This window comes from Abramis brama (genome assembly GCF_963993115.1).
Source record: "Abramis brama genome assembly, chromosome: 4".
NCBI lineage: Eukaryota > Metazoa > Chordata > Actinopteri > Cypriniformes > Leuciscidae > Abramis > Abramis brama.
The window spans coordinates 45,444,147-45,465,935 of NC_139966.1; the positions used below are offsets into that span (position 1 = coordinate 45,444,147).

The 21,789-nt window shown below is 40.1% G+C and overlaps 1 protein-coding gene across 3 annotated transcripts in view; it reads left to right on the forward strand.

Annotated features, from left to right (window-relative positions):
* Nucleotides 1-21,789, forward strand: part of plxna4 (plexin A4) — a 201,461-nt gene that overhangs the window by 139,392 nt on the left and 40,280 nt on the right. For 2 of the 3 annotated variants that reach the window (XM_084111368.1, XM_084111369.1), the window contains exons 6-14: nt 938-1,061; nt 5,516-5,669; nt 8,360-8,459; nt 8,574-8,688; nt 14,404-14,604; nt 15,003-15,099; nt 16,467-16,657; nt 20,411-20,562; nt 21,057-21,174. In XM_084111368.1, coding sequence (XP_083967494.1) covers nt 938-1,061; nt 5,516-5,669; nt 8,360-8,459; nt 8,574-8,688; nt 14,404-14,604; nt 15,003-15,099; nt 16,467-16,657; nt 20,411-20,562; nt 21,057-21,174 — 1,252 coding nt within the window. Of the gene's footprint in view, nt 1-937; nt 1,062-5,251; nt 5,423-5,515; nt 5,670-8,359; nt 8,460-8,573; nt 8,689-14,403; nt 14,605-15,002; nt 15,100-16,466; nt 16,658-20,410; nt 20,563-21,056; nt 21,175-21,789 lie in introns of those variants that run through there. The other variant, XM_084111370.1, reaches the window with a different exon arrangement.

Here is a 21,789-nt window from a genome sequence, read left to right on the forward strand (position 1 = left end):
AAATCAAACTTTTGAATGATAATGTATTTTTAATTAAACTTTATTGTTTTTATTCAGTTTATTGCCTAATAATTCAGACATTTGTTTACTTGTATACAGTAAATAATTGTTAGTAGTGTTGTCATGTTAAATCTTAGAACAATTTAAATGTATGGCTCAGTAGTGCGTTTTTATATGTGGTTAATAAATCATTTTTAAGTGGTGAATTGTCACAGGGTCCAGGACACAATATTCATGTTGGTCCACCGCTTGAAATCAGCCCAAAATATTGGTGTCTGGGTTCTTTAGCACATGTACGTAACCCTGCAAGTCAAGCAGTCACAACTAAAAATCGCAAGTGTAAAACAGTCTTAAACGTGCTTAACCTTGGGCCTGTAATCTGATGTGTCTGGATTAGATGTCACACTGTTAGGGTGGTCTCCTCATCGGCTCTGTGACCCAGTTTTGTGAACAGATCAGAGTGGATGGTGTTTGGATCTAAAGGGTGGGGAGGGGTCTCTGAGCTCTGATCCTCCCCACCTGCAGAACCCGGGAGCGATGAATACGCTTCATTAAGGGTAGAACACAAAGCCGGCTTGTCCCTCGGCCCTTTGGGCCTGCTCTGCTTCCACAAATAGAGTCGCTGTTGTTTTAGGACTGTCGAGAGAGCAGAAACAGGATAGAGTCACCACAACCACTGGTCTTTTTCTATCTCTGTCCCACCTCCCTCTCTCCTGAAATATGAAACAGAAATATAATGCATGGATTTGGACTAGTAATCAAGCTTGTGTTCCATTTCCTTCATGCTGTGCTGGTCACAGATGGGAGATGGCTGGATGCATTTGTGTAGCTGTTTTTATTTCCTCCCATTCTATCAAATGCTTTGTCTTCCTTTCACTTGCTGTCTTTCTCCCCTCCTCAGGTGCTCACGTATTTCTTTTCATCTTTTTTTTTCTAGGTGCACCAGGAAGGAAAAGTGTGAGCGGTCATCCGAGCCTCGCCGTTTCGCCTCTGATATAAAGCAGTGTGTGAGACTCAGCGTTCATCCCAACAACATCTCCGTGTCCCAATACAGTGTCATGGTGAGCGCTAATAATCAATTCTCACCTTTGTTCCTTCTGTGTAATCCCACCATGAAATATCCTTAAGGTATACTGAGGAAATACTAAACCTCATTTAAGTGTTTCTGAGGATAAAGCCAAACGCTGGACATATTGACGTTAGCCTTCACTAATTCAGTTATGGAGCCCATTGCTTTTCCGGCTCCATCATTAATGTGATCTTGCAAGTTCTGCCTTTATGGATCTGCTTGTTGCACTGATGGGTTTATGAAGACACGTCATACAGTTTGACCGTATCACACGTGTCATGTTATTTCAGAGACATTTAGGTCTAGGCTCTTAGGACACATGACACAAAGCTTATTAGTTGTGTGTTTATGGGTGGTGTACCCGTACCTTATGAGATCTAGCATTGACTGGTTATATGCATATCATTTTCTGATTAAAATACATATTCTGGTTAAACTGTTATTCTGAAAAGATGTTTATATGCTCCACAGCAAGAAAAAAATTGTGTGGGGGAGCGGGTGTTATTGGTCTTTTTTATTTAAAGGAATTAAATAATTGAAGATTAAAAGGGATTTAAGGGAATACAGAAATAGAAATAAGAATGTACTGTAGTTAAGTAATCAATTTAAACTATTGAGATATAATAATATTTTATTTTAAAATATGCATACCTTCACTCTTATTTGTATGTCTAACATATAAAAATATAAAACATTTATTGCCACTTCACATTCAATTCAATGAATTACATGAATAACAATTTGGCCATTTCTAATTAAATTTTAGGCAGTAATTTAATAAACTATGTCCTTAACAATAACATGCAAGAACTTGATTAATTGCTAAATGTAGGACATGAGACTCTTCTTTTATTGTTTGTCAGAACTGAGTTTCCTCCTCACTACATAAATGTTTCTTTGAAGCTCAGCTTTTTACAACTAACTATGCCAAATATCACCCAAAATTACCTATGTTTGGACATGTGCAGATCTGAATGTATCTTCAGTTAAGGTTATGTAAATAAGGTACATAACACAAAGTTCAGATAAATACAGTTCTAGGAACCAGAAAATTGGCTTAATTTGGTAATGCAATTAGGTTAATGTGTTTACATGACCCGAATGTGAGCAAATTCAGATTAATATCAGAATATTGCTGTACATGTAAACAGTTAAGGTGTCGTATTGACTCGTTACCTTGTGTCTTTCCTCATGTCAGTCACTACCGTACGTGCCCCTTAGTCAGGACAGTTAATTTTTTTATTGGTGTTTATTTACTTATTTATTTTTGGCTGAACCTAGCTAATTGCTGACTCTACCACTCGTTCAGTGTGTGTGTGTGTGTGTGTGTGTGTGTGTGTGTGTGTGTGTAAAATCCATCAAAGCAGGCCATGGTTTCAGACCTTATCCTCATGTAATCCAGCACCTCCTCTGAGCCTTTATATCAGATTAATGTCTCCACTAGAGAAGCCTGCCTTTCAGCTGATTCAGGATCTGTATTCTGGGCCCAAATTCAAAACCTCAACTACTAGGCTGTATAAGAGCTTATAAACTGCCCAGCGTGCACGTTAGGTACAGTACATGTCTGCTACAAAATGATGCTTAATCAGTACCTGGGATATGTTTAGATAAACTAAATCATTTACACAGCGGTGTTTTTCCAGATATAAGCCCTGTATTTCTTTCAATTAGAGCATTCATGTTGACTGTATCTAGGCAACTGGTCAAAAGCAGATATTCAGTAGTAGCTGTTCAGTTGATGAAGAGTTGATGTGATCATATCGCCAGATTCCCATTTCACAAGAAGTCCTTGTATAAACTGTCCAGGTGTGTTCTGGGAGTGCTAAGGCTTTAATCTTCAAATAATGAGCCCAATCCTCTCAATTTTCACAATCTTAGACCAGCTTAGACCAGTTGAATTAGTCCAAGTGGTGTGTGTGTGTGTGTGTTCAAAATATGCAGTGCGTATATGTTAGGAGGAAAAAATGGCAGTATCCGAAATCCTTGTCCTTGTCCATTTTTGGTCCCCATGAGGAAAACAGCTTATGAATCATGATGAATCAAGTGATGTTTTTTGACAAGGTAAATATATATATATATATATTTTTTTAATATATATATATATAAAAAAATATATATATATATATATAGAGAGAGAGAGAGAGAATTTTTTTAAATCTATACAGTTACTACAGTATTTTATTTACATATATTTGAATATATTTATGTGTGTGTGTGTGTTATGAAAAGACTGGTTAAGAATTTACACAGACAGCGTCAAATTGACCTTTTCCTTCAAACTGGAATTACTGAGAGGAAAACAACACATCTACAATGCAATGAATTGCAAACTGTACACAGAAATACACTACAGGCATTCATGCTGTTTCTTGACCTTTTTCATTATTGAATATTTGTTTGAGGAGATAAGCACAAAGCTTCTTTGTTCAGTCTGCAAGGAGAATTTAGGGATTGAAATAAGTTTCTCATCAAAAAGAAAACATTTTACTTTTTCGATTATTTCATGTTATTTCACATTGTATCCATAAGCTCTTCCTGGACCTTCACTCAGCAGTAAAGCAGCAGTACCACAGTAAAGCTCATCTTACAAGGAATTTATTTATTTATTTTAACTGCTCTTGTTCATATTACTGAGTGCATTTATCAAAGAAGTTTCTTTTAGATAATACAAAGGCTTCGATAAGCAGAGCATAGCACAGCTTTAACGTTATCCTGAAGGTGGATTACACTTCTAAACTAGTTGTTTAAAGAAAACATCAGTCATGGCTGGATGTGCTATAGGTGCTCTCAGAATTAATTTAAATGTAGATTGATTTTATCCATGGGATTTTAAAGTACAACACGGGGTACAATAGGTAGAATCTCATAGCTCTCGGGGTCTCCGGGGGTACATCGACAGCTCTGTTTCCCTCCACTAGCAAATCCTGAAGCATAATTAGAAACCCGCATCAGCATCTGAAGTTTGTGAGAGTCTGCCGTCTTGATGCATTCTTCTGTTGAGGTAGGAGGTAATCAAAGACGCCATACTCCTCGTGTGGACCCTCTGCTGCAAGAGGTCTTTTTTTGTTTATTTGTAGGGTCCCTCTCCGAGAGGGATGATTTTCATATTTATCATGGCCAGCGAGGGTTTGTTCGCCGCTGCTTGAAATGTAATTGAAGAAATTCTCTCTCTAAAAGGAAAAATAAATTAAATCCCAGAGTGGCATCGCCATCCACCGGTGCATCCTGAACTTTAATGGGAAAGCGGAAAACAGCGAGAGAGGGGGAGAGATGGGAAAAGTGTCTGCAACATGTCCCTGCCTTTTCATTAAACAGCAATCTAAAAACAGCCCCGGTCAGCCGTTCGGTTGAGTAAAGGGTGTTTCAGGCCATATCACCAATGTAATGCTGGGTGCAGGGCCACTCTGTGCAAGGCTGCGGCTTCCTATTAGTGTGGATATTCCGATTTTATCCACTTCACCTCCCATGATGCCCTCACAGAGCATTACTACACGCTTTCCCAAACTGACCCCCAACAGAGTCAAACTGACAGAGAGAGCGGCAGCATATTGGCTGTGTCTTTCTAACTATATACAACTTCATTATTTTCTCTCCCTGCAATCTCTTTATTTGGTGCATTCTTTGACATTATAACATGCGTTTTGTATCTGGATGGTATCTGAATATTCTTTCACTCCTTGCACATTTATCAAATTGTAGAAACAATGATGTAATGGCAGGTGTAAAGGGGGCATTTATTTGTCTCATGACAGTTGCTCTTTCTCATTCTTCTCTTTTCCATCGTTCACTCGTTTCTCACTTCATCTGACTCTGGTGTCGGGCAACATGTGCTTCAGAGCAGGGCTTGAAATTCATTCGAAGGCCGGGAGCCAGAGGGCATTGTGGGTAACAGAGATGGAGAGGACAGAGACAGAGCATAAAGAAAAAAGAGAATGAAAACTCTCACCCCTTAGCCCTCTCTCTTTCTCACTCTCTCCTTCTCTCTTTCAATTTCCCACCCACTTGAGTTCAGTGAAACACATTAGAGTCAGTACAGGCTGACTGATGGCTGACTGAAGTCTCTTGATGTCTCTGGACATTTTCCTCAAGGAAATTTAAGAGATATGTGGCCGCTGGTTCAATGGCCTGATTTCGCTGTGGCCACGTGTCAGCTGGGATATTTATGGAATGGCTACGTGTGTTTTCTGGGATGTCTTGATGTCTGCGGCTGGATTGAGATTTCCCATGTGTGGTGTCTGCAGACTTCCTTCTCTCTCAAGAGCCTTTCAAATCACAGACGTGAGAAAATATCCACGTTACAGCAGTTTTAGGAGCAGCGGCAGCAAAAATGAGTTTATTATCTGCACAAAGATGGTGTGTCAGTTTGCGATACACACAAAAGTTTGTCTTGTCCATTATTGCCTTTTATTTTCAAACTTCAGCTTGTCTTTTCTTTTTCCTCGACAGCTCGTGCTGGAGGCACATAATGTGCCAGAACTTTCTGCGGGGGTCAACTGCACCTTTGAGGACCTGGCGGAGATGGACGGCCTGGTCGAAGGGAACCGCATTACCTGCAGCTCTCCTGCGGAGAAGGAAGTTCCTCGCATTGTCGTAGACCAAGGTGTGAATATATGCCGTCACTAACCAGTCAAATTTAAGAGGAAATTGGGCAAAAGGCCTGAATGTTGACGTTTGTTGTGGCAGTGTTAATAGACTGAGACTAAAAGTGAGACTGTGACAGTTTTATAATTGGAGACGCTGGATCGAGAAATCTGCTCCAGACTCCAGAGATGCTGGATTTATATCAGAGAGAAGGAGGAAAGACTGTCTAAGAAAGAGAGAGAGAGTGATAAGCATAAACACCTGAGCAGAGATGGAAGTTTACATGCTCATTATCTTGCCTGCAGCTGTTGACTTTTGCCGCAGGACGCGTTTTGTAATTGAGTGAATAAAGGTCGTCAAGTGGGAGGCAGTTTTGGCATTCTGTCTCCTGCTCTCTCGACTGTCTCTCTCCATTTCAGTCTTTCATTTTGAGGCTCCATTGGCATAGAGGTTTGAGAGATTTTTCAAGTAAAGTGATTGGATTGGATCTCCTGAACTGATGACACTCTTCACTCCATCTGCTCGGCTGAAATGGATTTGACAGTATTCACTCCAGCAGATAAGAGAGAGAAAAGATTTTTCAAGAGAGAACATTTTGCCATCCTCTTCCGCACTCTTGTAGATGCTGTTCTTTCGCCTCTCTTTTCTCTAAGATGTGCTTGGTTACCCCGACATAATTGAAACGAGCGCACATCTGGGCAGCTGTCTAGAGGCTGGTAATTTTTCATAATATGAAAACGTCTCAGCGTTAGGATAATGAAGACGCGCGCTTCTGCAGAAACAAGGGAATACTCCTCCGCGTGTGTTTCCAGGGCAAAAACAGGTAGAAAAAAAATGGGGGGGCTGGGGGGGGTGAGTAAAACACAACATAATACAAGGCTGAATGGAAGCAACAGTGTTCTTACAGAGCATCTCGGATAGAAACACCCGCAAATTATCCTAGTAAGTGGCAAAGCGGCCTGGATGTGAGGTTGAAAGAGCCCTGCGCAGGGGTGTGAGGTGTGTGAATAATGATGCATGCCAGTCAGGCCACCATGAAATTACAGGTCGGCCCAATCTGCAAGGGCCCAGAGCTCTGAAATGCCGCAGTGCAAAAACACACTCTCTCACCACTGCATAAGTACACTATTACACACCTGAGGGTGCACACTTATACACATTCACACACTACTGGATACATCACTGACATGCACAAACAGTATTTAACCCCTAATACTGGGATGCGTCATAACATAAGTTGTGAATCAAGATTTTTGAGGATTTATGGTTTTTATGGATTTTGTATGCACACACACATACTCCTGCAGTTATAGGTCATTTATTCGTGCTCTCTCCCATATTCCTCACTTTCCTTTCATTTCTTAGTGTCATGGTAACCGTGTATGTCCTGAGTGACTCATTAAAGGCGGACATACTCTGCAGCGGGTGGCAGGGGGCCTGCACACAGACACCCGCACACACACACACACACACACACACACTCCGGAGATACCAGCCATCAAGGTAACATTTAGGTGAGCTAATTAGGACAAATTCATTGTCAGGCACACTTTACAGTGATTGATGAATGATTCGCTCTTTGTTGAAGAAACACCACACGACAGGGAAGGGGAGTGCATTAGGAGAACAAGAAAGAGGTTGAAGAGAAATATGTGAGAAAAGGGGAGACTGAAATAGATGGAGAATGGGGGAAAAGTATGATCTTCCTTTGAGAGGGGAGATGTCGTGTCCGGCATGTTGAATTAAACATGAGCTTCTTCATTAGCTCAGATAAAAACACTCTTAAGATGGACACTTTTGTGCCACATTTCCATTAACTTGTATAGGTTTCTTTCTCTCACTCTGTGTCTCTTCTCCTCTTCTTCAGGGATTTTTTCATGGGAAGGGTTTTAGTTCATTTTTGGCAGAGAGGAGCAATCACCTTATTCCTTAGCTTCAAAAAGCTACTCTATTATCCACACACTATATAAACTACTTACTATATAACCTAATTAAGACAGCTTGGTGTCGTTGGTGTATGAATGAGATAATTGCTAGTTTACATTTAGTGTTTTGAATTAGCATGTTGCTATGCTAACAGCGTGATAATCTAACCATTAAAATACACAATAGACACAAAGTCCCTTGAGGAAAGTCGGTTATATTTGCAAGGCAGGTTTCCAGAGCATGCAAAACAAACTCCTATCTACTTGAATGGGGAAATGCTTAAATCTCAAAAACTGCTGATCTGACCCTACCTATAAATGTTGTTTGTTATGCTCAAATAGCGTTATTTCAGGTTGGTCCAGCCAATGCGCATGTGGAGTCCCAAGTGTGCACGTCTCAGGACACTGACTGTTTCTATGGGAACCGGATCTTCTAATGGCTGCTGCGATGTCATGATGACTTTACCCATTGCCAAGTGGCTATTTTATTTATATTGCGTGTTGCACTACCATTCATCATAAAATTAGTGAATTATCATTGTATATACTTTATACAGACTTTACTCAAATATTGGGTAAATTAATGCCAATATGAATTTTAAATTAATTAATTTGAATGACACTCTTTTTAAAATCTATACTTGTTAGTGTCTTAATAACATTGTAGTGCATTGTCACTCACCTTTTGGAGCAATCTGCTTTCTCTGTAGGCAGCTCACTCGCCTTATATCAACTGATGTAGCAACTATGTTAACACTTTTAATGTTTTCCTCCTGCCTCTTAGGTGACCATCAGATTGTCCAGCTCTACCTCAAATCAAAAGAGACGGGACTAGCTTTTGCCAACACTAGCTTTGTCTTCTACAACTGCAGTGTTCACAAGTCGTGAGTATCTTTTGTATTTACAACTGATGTTGTGCAGTAGTGTAACATCCCATCTATTTTCAAGAATACTTTAAACTAATCTAAATCTAAATCTGCACCCTCTCCTTGTCTCAGTTGTTTGTCCTGTGTCGGAAGCCCATATCAGTGCCACTGGTGCAAATACCGTCACACGTGCACCCATGACCCGAGCAGCTGCTCTTTCCAGGAGGGCCGTGTCAAACAGCCAGAGGTGAGTTAGTTGTGATTGGTCAGACACCGGGTTTTGTAATTGGCCATCATCATTCTCAATTGAACCTAAATGAGTTAATTGGCACAGAGGTGCAGTTCAGGTCCTGTCCCGATTGTGAGAACTTACCCAGCCTCACCCCATCACGTTGAGCCACTTCATACACATCTGCTGGCTTTGAATTCGACTTAATTCTCATTAAATCTCTCATATTAATATTTGGATTCCCACCAACATCTTTTTCTTTTTTAAATTATCAATAATATTGGCACTACTCTCATGCTTTTAGGCCACCGCAGGCCCATCAGATAAATTAAAAGCTGCTGTTGGGGCTCAGCACTTTCCTAACTCACTCTCAGAGAGATGCCAAGGAGGGTCGAGCCATCGAGGTTGCTTCACTGATGCGCCCTTTAATCCCTCCCCACGGGTCTACATGGCACAGATCACAATGTGTTTATTTCATTTGCGTCATGCAACTGAAGAGAAGTCGGCAGCTAGCATGAACATACAATTATGTACATCGTGCTTGTTTGCTTAGCTATGAAATGCGTAATGAATTATGAGGACACCTGCCCCCTGAGGCTATGTGTTTTAGACACACAAATGTGTATCCTCATCATTTAGCATTCATTAACATCTCTTAACAAAGCGTTTCTCTGGCTGCCAGCGCTCTGCGTTCCAATTATCAAATGGACACGCTGTCAATATTGACCAGTTTAATATTAGGATTCCCTATTGTGTGTCGAGCGACTTGCACACAAAGCAGGAACTGAATATTAGCACATGTTAATGACATTTCCACTGGATGTTTTTGTTTGATTTTTGTTTTAAGGCAGGTGTTTTGTCCAGTTAATGAGTTTAATTTGGATTTCATTAACCCCTCATACCGGAGGTCTTAGATCCGCTTCCAAACTCCGGGTGGTTTTGAATTAATGACTGGGGATGTTTACCGTGCAAATCCTCCAAGCAGACGCTGACGAGTCAACTTTGCATGGAGAAATTAGATGACCTTTTGCATTGACCTTCCACAGATTAATTTCTGTGTTTTATACCAATTAAGGGATTGCTGAGAGTGATCTGAATAATCCGGACTTGTCTTTCAATGGATGGTGGAAGCGAGAAGCCCCCCTGTAGTCTGAGCCTTTCAATATGTGCCTGTGAGCACAGGAGAACAGTCTACATTCATAAATAAAACGTGCCACAGCATCAGAATGTCGTGTCTGGCAAGATTTAACAACATTGTGTCTGCGATTCACAGTCTCTCACATTTAAATATCTGACGGGTCTTCTTCAGCTGTATACTTTTTGTTTCATTATCATATTTCAATTTGTATGACACTTTTTATGTTTAACAACAGCAGCAAAGGAATTATGTTTGGTGGCAAAATTCTAATATTTGAAGTCATTTTCACTTATCAGTTAGTTTCTCGTTTTAATTGGGTTTTCCAGTTATACATCATAATATATCCAGGATGTATTAGTGTTATCCTGTTATATAAAGCAGGGGAATGTGGCATAATATGTGTATATATTCAGAGAGATGCATGTGATAAAAGTATTTAGCATTCACTGTAAAAAAAAATATTTTCATGATTTGTTACCACAACATTTTTTCTTTTGTCAAGTCAACTTAGATCATTTATGTGGTTCAGATAGCATAATATTTTGAGTTTCTGTTGATTAAACCAACCCCCTTCATTGTATTACCAAATTTGTTTTAATTTCAGTGAATTTAAAAGTTTACGGCAAAAGTTAAACCAACAATAATGTTTTACAGTGTTTGTAATAGCATTTTCTATATAGCAGGTAAAATTAGTTTTGCAGACGGCAAAAGGCTGCATATTGATAAATTGCCTCTGTATACATTTTTTTTTTTTTTTTTTGGTTATAGATTAGCCAAGAACGATTAAATGAGGCATTTTTTTCAAAATAGTAACTGTAGGGTAAAGTGTGTCAGATGCTTTGAGGTAAGCTCTGTCAGTGGATTAACTCAGTGGTTGATTGTAATCCTATAAGTCTTGACATATTTCCCTGTAATTATGGAATAATGATGCTTTTGTTTGTTCAGTCCAGGTTTTTTTTTTTTTTTTTCAACTGTCCTATACGAGTCTTGATTTCCTCTCTGGCTAGAGTGTGTGTACAAAGGGTAGTGCTAAATCCTGTCAGTTGCTGGCTGTGTCAATCCCCCATGTCTCATTCTTGGCTACTGGCATAATGCTGCATGACTAAATGCATGCCGTCCTGACCCAGACGTCCACTGCACTTTAGAAAACAACTTCTGTTATAGCTTGGCTTTTTACCTCCTTTTAGGAATTGCAAAGTGTCTGCTTACAGCATGCCTTACCGACGGGTAATGTGAAATTGTGGTGTGATTTTGAATAATAGATACACTAACAGTCAAAAGTTTGACACTAGATCAATTCCCATGAACCGATAAACCTTTTAATCATGCTCAAATACATGAAATTAGTTTTGTAAACAAATATAAATGTAAATATAAAGTAAAATTTAAGAGTTTTCAGTGATTGAAATTTGACCATTTAACACAAAATACCTTTTTCACTTTGTGTGTGAGTGGAGTCTTCCATGCACTTGGCATGAGGATAACTATTTATAACACTTATGACTTGCCGTCCATGTAAATCAGTCTTTTGAGTTTCCATGACTGTTAAGATGCTGCCTTAAAAAGAAGATGCATACAGTATAGACAGGAGAAAGTGAGGTAGCTCATTCAATTTGGCAACAATATGGTAGATGAGTCATTAGAAAGAAAAGGAGAGAGGTGTGGGAAACAGGAACCAATCGATCCAGTGAACACTCTACCATCTTAAGATGTTAATTGACAGGCACAATTGGCGGCTTTGTACAACTGAGCTGCAGATTGTGAAGAGAAGGATTCGGGTCTGAGATCAGAACTATGAGATGGCCTCTCTGCTTTGCCTTCCTCGGGGAGAAACTTTGAAGTAAAAATCATTTAGATCGAGGTGGAAGACAAGACTTGAAGAAGAAAATACCAGCTCTTGAGGGGAGCGAGAGTGAAAACAAACAGATGAAAAGAAAGGAAATGTCAGAGGTGTGAGAGGATAAGAGTATGTGTGATGCTGCAGGAAGTGAAATGGGGCAAGGAACGAGAGAGGAGGGTTTTTGCCTTTGGCGGTAGGGAGGCACGTTAAAGCGCAAGGATTGCAGGGAAGCCTCGGTAATCATCCAGCTAACACCACGAGAGCTGTGGAGAGAATTAGGCGTTTCATCTTCTACCCGACTGAACGCTGCCATTATGCATACATACTCAAACAGCTCTAATTATGGATCTATCACTCCGTGCCAGCTCGCTACCCTCTGTTCTCTGTGCCAGGGCGTCTTCCTCCCCGCTCGCACTCAATGACTATCTTTGTCTCGGCGCATCTCTAACAGAAGCGCACGCACTGAACTTAAATCTTTTTCCCACCTACAGTATCTCTTTCTTCAGTGTCTAATTATATCAGTCCTGTTCTGAGACGTTGGAGATTCAGCTGCAGTCAGCCCCCCCCCCCCAATCGCTGTTTGCCTCACTCCACGATCCCTTTGACAAACACATCATTATGCTTCAGCTCACCCTTGGGCCTTTCTTGCTCAGACCAAGACAGTAAACCCACTCTCAAGAGCCTTTTTTTTTATCTGTAAAATGCCTATTTATAATGATAATTTCCCTTCTTTTTTTTTTATCAAACCCTGCTTTGTTTTCCCACCTCAAATGAGCCGCCTCGGGCACGTCTTGTCAGATTTGACACGCGTCACGGACAAGGAAGGAAACCGCAATGTCAAGTCATTTGTCACATGAATGCATTTTGAATTACCGTCTCTGCATTTTTTTGTTAACATCTCTTCCAGTAAGACTCTTTAGCTGTATTTGGCTCGAGGCTACAGGAATCATTCTCTTTGTGGACTCAACGGACACTAGAGCCTCTAGACAGGAAGTGTGGCAACTTTTTTGATCTGCTTCAGTTAAGTTCAAAGCAGCAAGACAACAAGATATAGTTTGTTGCTGATGGGGTAAAGTGGTGTAATGGTTGAGGCTCTGAGACTATGATGTTGCTGGTTCAATCCCCGCAAGCAACTTACCATAACCATCGCCATTGTGCCCTTCAAAAATGTTGGCGACATCCTTTGGCGAAAATGTTCAGAAACTGTCTTAGGTTTCGAAATCAGCAATAGAGTGTGTTTCATTTGTTTCCGTCCCGTTTTCTCTCTCATTGTATACATCTCTGTCCTTTCTTCTCTGCCTCCTTGTAAAGACTTAATAACCTGGCCTGACAAAAACAGCCCTAGTCTTCAGTGTCTCTGAAGACTCCATATTAGAGCCTCCCAGCCTTCAATTATACTGTTGTTATGCTTGGAGTCAATCTCCCTCCGCATAAAGCTGCCAGCAGAGCCGTGCTCATCCGTCAATAAGAGGCGTGGAGAGACGGGGGGGCTGGCCAGACACCTTCCCCAAAGAAGAAAGGGCAGGCTGAAGAGACTTGGGCGTGGATGGACAAAGATATTGGTGTTTTAGTGGGCGGTTTTCCCTTGTCATGCCTTATTTATGACTGAGACTGCTGCCAATAAACATGTTCACATTATATCAGTGTAATAGGGAAATAAATCCTTGTAGGGTGGTCTGGGGAAGGACTTAGAGAGGCCCTTGTAGACCATGGGGCTGAGTAGCTATTATCAAGGTGCAGGGGCTCTAAATGAGAATTTAGAGACCAAAACATTGGCTGAAAGTTGGGTCAGTGTAGGGCTGCCCTCTGCGGAATGGGTGTGCATTTTACTCCCGTCTTTTTACTGATGACTTTAATATCTGGAGTGGGTGGAGATTTGATGGTCAGTGTGTGTGTGTGTTGGGGGGGTGTTGTAGTGTCTTTGCTGTTTTATTTTAGTCTGCAGTTATGCATGTGGGTGGTGTATTTGTTTATTTGGCATGTTAAGTTAAGTGTCTATTTCTCCCTTGCTTGTGAAGGTGTGCATTCATGTGCAGTAAACTGAAACACTGTCTCCTGTACTGTAAATATCCTGTATGAAAGTTAAACTGAAAAGGGGTTTAAGGCCCAACATCATGCCCATACAAAATATTACCTTGCTGCAGTCGGACTGTGGTGCATCTTTAAATTCACACTCAGTATTCAATCTGCATTCCTAGCTGCTTTGGTTCAGATAGCACCTCAGTTTGTATTCATCTTACAAAAGCCGCCTGAGCACTTTGAACACCCTGCACTGCATAAATACCACTCTGCGCCACCTCGTTGGTTTCTTCCGTAGTATCTGAAAGACAACGTTACATCAGTCTTATAGAGTGTAGTCAGGGACTTAGAAAGAAAAAAAAATACACTGAAAAGTTCTTTATCCTCTTTCTCCCTTTTAAATTTCATCTTTGTCTGCTTGAATTAACAGCACTCACTTTTATTTTCGTTTTGTAGATAGGCTGTCAAATTATCTATAATGACTTTTTTAAACTGTGCCCCAGAGCAATTCAGCCATGCTAATAAGCTTCAGACCATCGTTATTGGCCCAAACTTTCAGCCGAGTGAGCAGTCAAGATATATTTTGATACTAAGAACAGGTCCATACCCATTTTGAGGTTTTATTAGGCTCAACCTAAAGGAAGCACCAGGGAGATTCTGGTGTTTTATCTGATCTCTTTGTTTTATCTTTTGATACTTACAATTTGTGACCTTGCAGTTTTTTGTTCTCATGCAGGAATGTCCTCAGCTGCTTCCAGCGGATCGTATCCTAGTTCCAGTGAACGTGGTGAAACCCATCACCCTTCGGGCCAAGAACCTCCCCCAGCCACAGTCGGGCCAGCGGGGGTACGAGTGTGTGCTCACCATACAGGGCGTGGAGCAGAGAGTTCCTGCCCTCCGCTTCAACAGCTCCAGTGTACAGTGCCAGAACACATCGGTAAGACTGTGTGTGTGTGTGTGTGTGTGTGTATGACTACGAGTGTGTTTAGTAAACGTTTCAGCGAATTTGTTTGTGGACACAAGGGTACTCTCAGACACAAGGCGCAGAATTTTAAGCAACACAAAAAGTCGTAGACATGATAAAAGGGAGCGGTTGTTTGGAGATTGTGTAAGAGCGGCTTATTTTAGTCACAAGTGCATTCTGCCCTGAATATTTAGTGCATGTTTGCTTGTTCTCCCAGCATCAGCAGTGTAGGGATTTTGGAGTCCTCTCCACTGTGTGCTGTGATGACTTACCCGAGGATGAACCTGCCAGGAATGATAAAAGCATTCTTCCAGTGAAGAAAACTAGTAAATGTGTGCCTCTCTCTCTCTCTCTTGTTCCCACGGCTACAGTACTTGTATGATGGGATGGAGATGAGTAGCCTCCCTGTGGATCTGATGGTCATCTGGAACGGAGACTTCAGCATTGACAACCCGGCCCAAAACAAAGGTGAGGTCTCTGATCCGGCAGCCCTGCTAGTACCCCTGGATTCAGTCTCCATGGCAACAGACTTGCAGCATCCATCCCCTGACATCCTAGTGGAGTTGACTGCAGATAGCCTCGGTTTCTGCTTAACTTCTTCATCATCTCTTTATTTCTTTTTTTTTTACTTAATACATCACAATATCTCATGTTTGCACCTCTCATCTTCTCCCTGTGTGTATATCTTTGCACCACATGTCAGAGACATGTCACAATTAGATCTACCATTGTATTTAAGTGTTCAAATGAACCTGTTAGAAAGGCCTGTCAGAGACCTGTAGCCAACAAACACCCTCTACAGAGACATAATGTCAGATAAGACCGAATATAATGTATTTAAACTCAACCCAGTACAAGCTGAAATCCAATATAAAACCTTCTACAGCTTCTGCAGTCTTAACTATGCAAAAACCATTTCATCATTATCAATATTTTTTGTCTGATCATAATCTGATATATATATATTGTATTTATAATATATTTAAATAATATATGTAGTACTACATATTATAATATTATTATTATTATTATTATATATAATATTTAATATTTTTTGCTCAGATTTTTGCTCAGACAATTTGTCAATGGGGTAAGAAAAATAAACTGAATTCATGATATTGCATTTTAATTTGTTTTGTATTTTTGCTTCTCCAGTGATTTTTATCAAGTGGATGTTTAGCTGTTTTTACTGGAAAACGAGACAAAAATACATTGCACTTAAAAAGATGCTCTGACCATTAAAGGAAAATTCAGACTTATTGCAGAGGCAGTTTGAGCTCTCAGAGATTTTTAAACATTTAAGCTCAATGTCAAGACTGGAAGTTCTAAAAACATTTTAATTGATATAAAATGGATTTGGACTAAAGTTAAACATGCTCCCCTGCTTTAAGTCAAATCAATGAACATAGCACGAATGCATGTGAGTGTGTTATTAAAGTGCTGTGTGTGCCTGTGTGAAGGTTAGGCTAATTTAAGAGGGGAAGTAAAGTATGCGAGATTCCTCCCTCGCTTCCCGCTGAGGGGGAGCCACTCCGGGGGCAGCAGTTGATGGACGGATCATACAAGTATCTAATAGCAATTAAAAATGCTTGTCTGGTTTCCATGGAGATGAAACATAATATCACTGTACCAGGGAGCAGAGAAGAGGAGCAATTATCTTTAGAGCTGAGAGGAAGCAAGAAAATAGGGAATATGTTATCTTTTCTGTAGTTTTTCCATTATTTTAGAAATATTTCTGGCCATTGCTGCAAATTACATCAGTTTTGATTTTGCTTTGATTAGTGTACCATGGGTCTCCCAACATTACCTGACCTTTGCCCTCCCTGTATCTCCAGTGCACCTGTACAAGTGTGACGCACGACGGGAGAGCTGTGGACTGTGTCTGAAGGCGGACCCTCTGTTTGGCTGTGTGTGGTGTAAGGGAGAGAACCGTTGCTCTCTGAAACAGCACTGTCCTCACCCGCAGAGCATGTGGCTCGAGCACAATGGCATCAATAGCAAGTGCACGCACCCCAAAATCACAAAGGTAAATCTACGGTGCACCAGTACATATGAAAGCATACTGTAACACAAAGTGGGTTCCACAAGTCTGAGATCTCTACCTGAGATATATTTTTTTATATCATTATTACAAGTTGTGAAAACTTAAATGTAAAATTAGCATGAATTTTATACTAATATAATTAATTTACTGCACTGTTTAAAAAAAACAAATGTATCCTAAGATTTTCTATGTGGTCTCAGACCTTTGGACCGCACTCTATACAGTATATATAGGTCACTCCCAGAGCCAGGCCTGTACTTTTATGACTGGTTTAGAGGTGAAAAGACTCTCAATTGGGAACTGTAAATGGCTATACAATTTTATTCTATTCCATTTTAATTTTTAGCTGAGTCTTAAGTGTCTGGGTTCTTGTCATTCTTAGTATAATATCACGTTCCAGAGGTACAATAAAATCCTTGTAACATAAATAAACATCTCAGCTGTACTCACTTGACATATGCATGTTTTATGGTTAACCATCATTGTGGAGATGAACAGTTGATATTAAGAGAAAGAAAAGGTGAAGGATGAACAGATGGGTGCATTGCTGAAAGAGATATGATGGAAGTGCGACCTTGGGCGGAATACTGAGAGTGAAAGAATTTCCAGGAAGAGTGGATGGATGGAGGAAAGGAGGAACATAGAAGCCTCTGCACCACCAACCCCATCTGTAGCACCACATCAAGATGATTGATGAACATAGCGGGAAGGGAAATGCTACTTGTTTGCCACAGGTTATGAATGACGGACAGCAGATGTGTCTGAAGCTTATTAATCAAACGCAGAAACCTGTTGGCACAAGGAACCGTTCGTTCACAGAAAAATATAGAAGAATGGAATGTAGTGGATGTGAATGGTGAAATTATAGAAAGCATAATCCCAAACTCATCATCATCTTCTGTTCTGTCATTGGCAAGTTTGAGCCAAAGTGATCACAGCTCAAAATCTTTCAAAGCAACTAGACATAAATGGAACTTGCTCCAGCGAAAGTTGCCGCCATGATGCTATAGGGTGATTTTGGTGGTTGTCAAGGCATTGCTGTGTAGTTGCTAAGATCATTTGGGTAGTTTCTAGTCTCTGATGTTTTGTTTAACAATAATTTCCCCAGATTTATCATCTGTCAGATGAAAATCTTGTGTCCAATCTCTTAGAAAAGTAAAATCCTCAACAAGCCACACAATTATCATTGTCTGTAGTTCAAACAGCAAGTTATGCACTAAAGTATAATACTTTGAGCAATAATAATATTCTAAATTCACTCTGCAAATGTACCTAGATTTTTTTTTACAAATGTACAATCCATTTAAAGTTGGTCACTACTATCCCTTCAAACATCTTCAGTGCTTGTTTGATTATAGCTGAGGTTCTAATTGCCGTTTAACACATTGAGAGACAGAAATGGAAAACAAGCGAAGCCATGGGTATTATAAAGGGAAGTCCTGAACTGAGCTCCTCTTTTTTTTAATTTTTTTTTATCTGCAGATCGGAGCTCTCCTCGTGCCTCATAAATACTCTCTCTCTCTCTCTCTCTCTCTGATTATCACTCTCTGTGTCTTTCTTTCAATTGATCGGCTCACAGGTCGTAATGTATTCTAATGCACTCTATTACTGTGACATTGTAGATGAGGAATCTTTCTCTGACATTGAAGTGGATGGTGATTAAGTGTTTTTCCTCCAACAACCGTCAATTAGCTTGTCAAAGTCACAAATCTAATCAGCTCCCCATCTCCAAATGAAAAGAGACTACTGTTTCTCTCTCCCTCTCATATTCATTTACACTCCTGCTTCATTCTCTCAGCAGAAGGTTGCATTTTACAGTGACTTTCCAGTAAACCACCAAAGTGGGTCTGTTATTTCATTTTAAATAATCATTCGGTATATTGTAATACTCAAACCGGTCGCATGAAGCAATAAGGCCCTAAGGGCATTGTAAAGACATTGATAGTATCATAAAAGAGGAAGACTGATTAAACTGGATTACTGGAGAGATAAGTTAAGAAAAAATGTGTCTAGAAAGCGTATGTTCATATTACACTGTCATATTTAAAATTTAAACACACAGTCAGAGCCATTTGGATATCGATATTCCCATAGTGCTCTGAAGCCAATAAAGAACCTGTGAAAAACTTGAACCTCTCTGCTAAGATCAGTACATGTGATGGGTTAAAGGGAAATTACCTCTCACCGTGCTGCTAATGAGATCTCTGACCTAAAGTTGGATTATTATCTGGCAGGAAATAATGACAGAGCCGAGATGTTAACATGTCTATATTCCCCTTTGGGATCCGACGGCCCCTCGTTTTGCCAAGATGAGGAATGGGTGTCCTACATTTGGCCTAATAGCCCAGCTGTCAATACACTTATGAGGCCCGACCTCAGACACGTGGGTCAAGACTGTCAGAATATGTTTGATAGGCTCTTTTTATAGTGTTGATGGATAGACACTCAATAAAAGAGATGTTCTTCTTGTGTGATTTCGGCTAAACAGTGACCTATATTATTCACAAAAGTATTCACAGAAATGCACTGTGGGAATGAATTGCATGCTAGCTTTTCTTCTCTTTCTCTCCCTCTCCCCACATTTATGGCAGGTTAGTGTTGTCAGGGGCATCATATGCCATTTATTTATTTTTTGCAGTTACATGTAATATGTTAAGTGTTAGTGTTACGTTTTGACTTTTACGTGTTAAAAATGAATTGTGCTACTCATTTTATTTTTACTTAAAAAAAAAAAAACTTGAATTCAAGAATCACATACTCAAACATCCATAACATGTCTTGTTTGAATGGGCTTTATGCATTATATTATAAAAGTGTAGTGAAGTACTGATAAAAACTAGAGCTGTAAGAATAGTTTATTTTGATTGGCTGGTTGGTTCTGCTATGACCATATGGATCTTGCTTACGGTGCTTAATAACAACCTTACTGAGCAGAGTTAACTCTGTCTTCACTTCACATCACAAGATATGTTTTATGGCACATGAATTGCCAATTAAGTTATTAAGTGTGATTCTTTTTAGTCATTACATTTTAATGCACCATAAATGTCTTCCTTTAACAGTGTTTAATGAATCACAGCCAAGTGTTTCATGTGTTAATGGTATGATACCAGTGAAAGCATGAAGATTTGAGATATAGCACTGTGAGAGTGCATAACAGATATGTTAGTAATCAGATAAGATTAGATACTCTAATCAGCCGGATGCAGTACTGCTTAGCATCCCGAGGAGCAAAGAATAAAAGGTGTTTGATCATCTGACATGCACAGATGAAAATAAGCATCCTCGTGCACGCCTGTGTTTATATTCCAATCTTAGCAGCATATGATTTCACATGCTGGTGTCGGCATATTTTTTCCCAGACGCCGACTCTGTGTTCATAAATTAGCATGGCTTTGTTTTTGCTATAGGCAGGACTCGGCTGGCTCAGCTGGCTGTGCGGCTGATCATTATTCACCGTAAGCACGCAGGCTTTGACGCTCTGACAGAGAGTGGCCCAATTATCCCACTGAACTAAATCACTCACAGCTTCTCTCACTGTTTCCCGCCCCTCACACCGTCTCACAATCACTGACTCCTGCAGGTGCATGAAGGAATCGGTTGCTGAGTCATTCTCCACTTCCTGTTGGTTTGTACCAATGATGGAGATGCTAGGGGGGCTGTGGGAGCCCTCCATGTTGTTTATTATCTTATGGGAATGATTGCACGTAACGCTTCCCTGTGACTTGTCTACAGATCACCCCGCTTCGAGGACCCCGTGAGGGAGGAACGCTGGTGACTATCCGTGGTGAGAACCTGGGACTGGAGTTCAGTGAGATTAAGGACTATGTGAAGGTTGCAGATGTGGAGTGTACACCAGTGCCCGAGGGATATATCCCAGCAGAACAGTAAGTGTCTTGAACCACTTACAGGGTGTCCTGTAGAACTAGGCCAGATCTGACACTTCTTTGTAATTTTGTCATAATGACAACAATTTAAACCTGGATCTAATGACTAACTGGACTATATGATGGCATCTCCCTTGAATCGCCTCAAACAGGTGTTCTTTGCAGATGAGTTTGTGTTATGCATGCCTGCTAATAGTTAAGAACCCAGCGTCTTTTAAAAAGTGGCTGATATAAATTAGCAATAAACAAGTTTATTGTTATTATTATTTGTACACCATGATAAGCCTCTTACCATGGTGCATGAGCAAATTTGACACCTGCCATGGAATGAGGCGGCAGAATAACTCATTCATATTAACCGTTTATCTCCTGCATATATTATTATGGCAGGGAAAGACATTTTTAAAGTCCCTCATTTAATGTTTCATAAATGTTTTTTTTTGTTATTGTGTTACTGTCCTGGTCGATTGATTGTGTATGTGTGTGTTTTACAGGATTGTGTGTGAAATGGGAAAAGCGGAAAGAAGCCAGTTTGCTGGAAACGTCCAAGTGTGCGTTGGAGAGTGTCGTCCCGAGTTCATGGCCAAGTCGTCTAAATACTACTACTTTGTGGTGAGTACCTCAGCAAATAACCCCCAATGAACTGCTGGTCCATCTGCCATGATCTTAATCATCTCTGAATAATTACAAGTCTTTGCCACTTCAGGGTTGAAAGTGCCTGGATTTACTGTTTCTGCAAATGTTTCCTGTGTTTCTAATAAAGAGTGAACACTATGGCCTTGTAGCCCTGCTGATGTACTTAGTCATATCAGCGAGCACTTGACCCCACCAAATGTTCGGTCAACATCCGGAGAGGCTAACCATAAAACTTGCAATTTACTACTGCTGTTGTGCAAGATTTTCCTTCCACAGAATCCTGTCCCCCTTTGCACAGGCGTTACTTTGTTAGTTTTACATAATGTAATTTATTTCCTTTGATATGGATCTTGAATTATTAAAACAATTGATGAATAAAGCAAATGTATGCTTGTTTTTATTATCATTAATTTGAAGAAAATATGGTCCACCTAAACCCATAAGCTGGCTGGTAAATCATTTAACATTATGCTATGCTAACCTACTGAGAAAATCTAAGACGACCATTTCTTGCTTTGTTTGTACAAGACATTAATTAACATAATTCTATGGTTGAGACCACATACATGATAAAGCAATTTTGTAGGATTT